The 1,393-nt window shown below is 45.7% G+C and overlaps 1 protein-coding gene across 1 annotated transcript; it reads left to right on the forward strand.

Moving 5' to 3' along the window:
* Positions 1-95: 95 nt before the first annotated feature.
* LOC112467461 lies at positions 96-1,176 on the forward strand. Its single transcript, XM_025036095.1, has 2 exons — positions 96-912; positions 986-1,176. The coding sequence occupies exons 1-2, from the start codon at positions 96-98 to the stop codon at positions 1,174-1,176; spliced, it is 1,008 nt and encodes a 335-aa protein (XP_024891863.1).
* The last annotated feature ends 217 nt before the right edge of the window (positions 1,177-1,393 follow it).

Genomic DNA, 1,393 nt, shown 5'->3' on the forward strand with positions numbered 1-1,393 from the left:
TCAGGGAAGCAGAAGAATTGCAGGGACGTACCCGATCCAAACACAAACTGGTAAGGCTACACGATCCAGATTCAGGGGAGGTAGTGGCGTGCGCTATGGTTAACGTGTGCGTCAATGAAGCGATGGATCGAGCCCGACGACCGCTCCAAGTAATCGTAGATATTAATGACGAAGATATAATATTCTCATCACGACCAACGGATAAGGAAGGTATGGAAGAGTTTCCACAACCACTCTCGGAGAACGAAGTCCCGAGTACATCGAAGAAGGACGTGCAGAACAGCATCGCGGAAGACTTGACTCAACAGCGTATTAATGAGCAGGAACATGTGGAGAGCCAGATAAACGACGAGAAAAACGGTTGTCGAGCCGAACATTCGAACGAACCTCAGAAGAACGAAACAGTGGAATCGGAAAGCGAATCAATGGCCACGACAATCCCGTTTGGGCAAGAATGCGATGATACACAGAGCTACGAAGAGGCAGATAATGAAACGCAGTCTAAACTAAATAATAATTGCCAGGTGGAACAACCAACTACCAACCAAGCTCCGATAGAAAACCTGGTGGGCGCTGAACATTTCAAGCCAATATGGCAGGATGAGAGAAACCAAGATAGAACAACAACCAAGAAAGCAACACCCACGGGAATGCGGGGAAAAGTGGCGATGACAGAGCAACGCGAAATGAAAGCATCAGTTACCACGGATGAAAGCCACCGACGAATTTGCGTCAAATTCCGTCAAGAAAGTAGCAAATGGATAACAGTGCAGGGTGTGAGTCAAAGGAAAGCAGCTCGCACTGCACAAATGGTCAACCAAGACATCCTCGAAGAAGAGGAGGAGGAAAAGAAGGAACGTCGAGCGTCAAAGCGTAAACCTCGGGAGAAAAAACAGCAGGTAACTGCTAAAGGTAAGCAAAGTTCCCTCCTCGTCTTTACGTATCGTGAACTGACGGGGAGAGTGCAGCCGCCTGCTGTCTATAGCTGCCATACCGACGAAGGGCGCCCGCAAAGACGTTGGGAAAATTAATCCTAAGGTCATCATCACTAGATTGGACGACGGCCGCATCATCGAGGAGCGGGTGGACGACGAGGGTACGGAAGCCAGGACTGGAGATCACGACAGTGATGCAAAAAAGTCTCAGCCAGCCATCATGCCGAATCCGGCAATCTAGATATTAATATGATTTAACCAAAGTGAATCAAATATTATGGTGTTGGGTATTTACGTTTATAAAATAAGAAAATTACGACTAGGCATTTTGATGTTTCTTCCGATCATGTTTAGTTTACTTCGTATTATGTTGTCCTATTAGAGAATATAGCGAGTTATGAGACATGATCAAAATCAATTTATTTTGTGTATAAGGAATATTGTACGATTATTTTTCA

Source organism: Temnothorax curvispinosus, unplaced genomic scaffold, assembly GCF_003070985.1.
Source record: "Temnothorax curvispinosus isolate PA1 unplaced genomic scaffold, ASM307098v1 QBEX01017393.1, whole genome shotgun sequence".
NCBI lineage: Eukaryota > Metazoa > Arthropoda > Insecta > Hymenoptera > Formicidae > Temnothorax > Temnothorax curvispinosus.

Coding starts and splice junctions, on each gene's coding strand:
- LOC112467461 (XM_025036095.1), top strand. CDS start 96: ATGGTTAACGTGTGCGTCAATGAAGCGATGGATCGAGCCCGACGACCG. Junction 913..985: donor ACAGCAGGTAACTGCTAAAG/GTAAGCAAAGTT, acceptor TGCTGTCTATAG/CTGCCATACCGACGAAGGGC.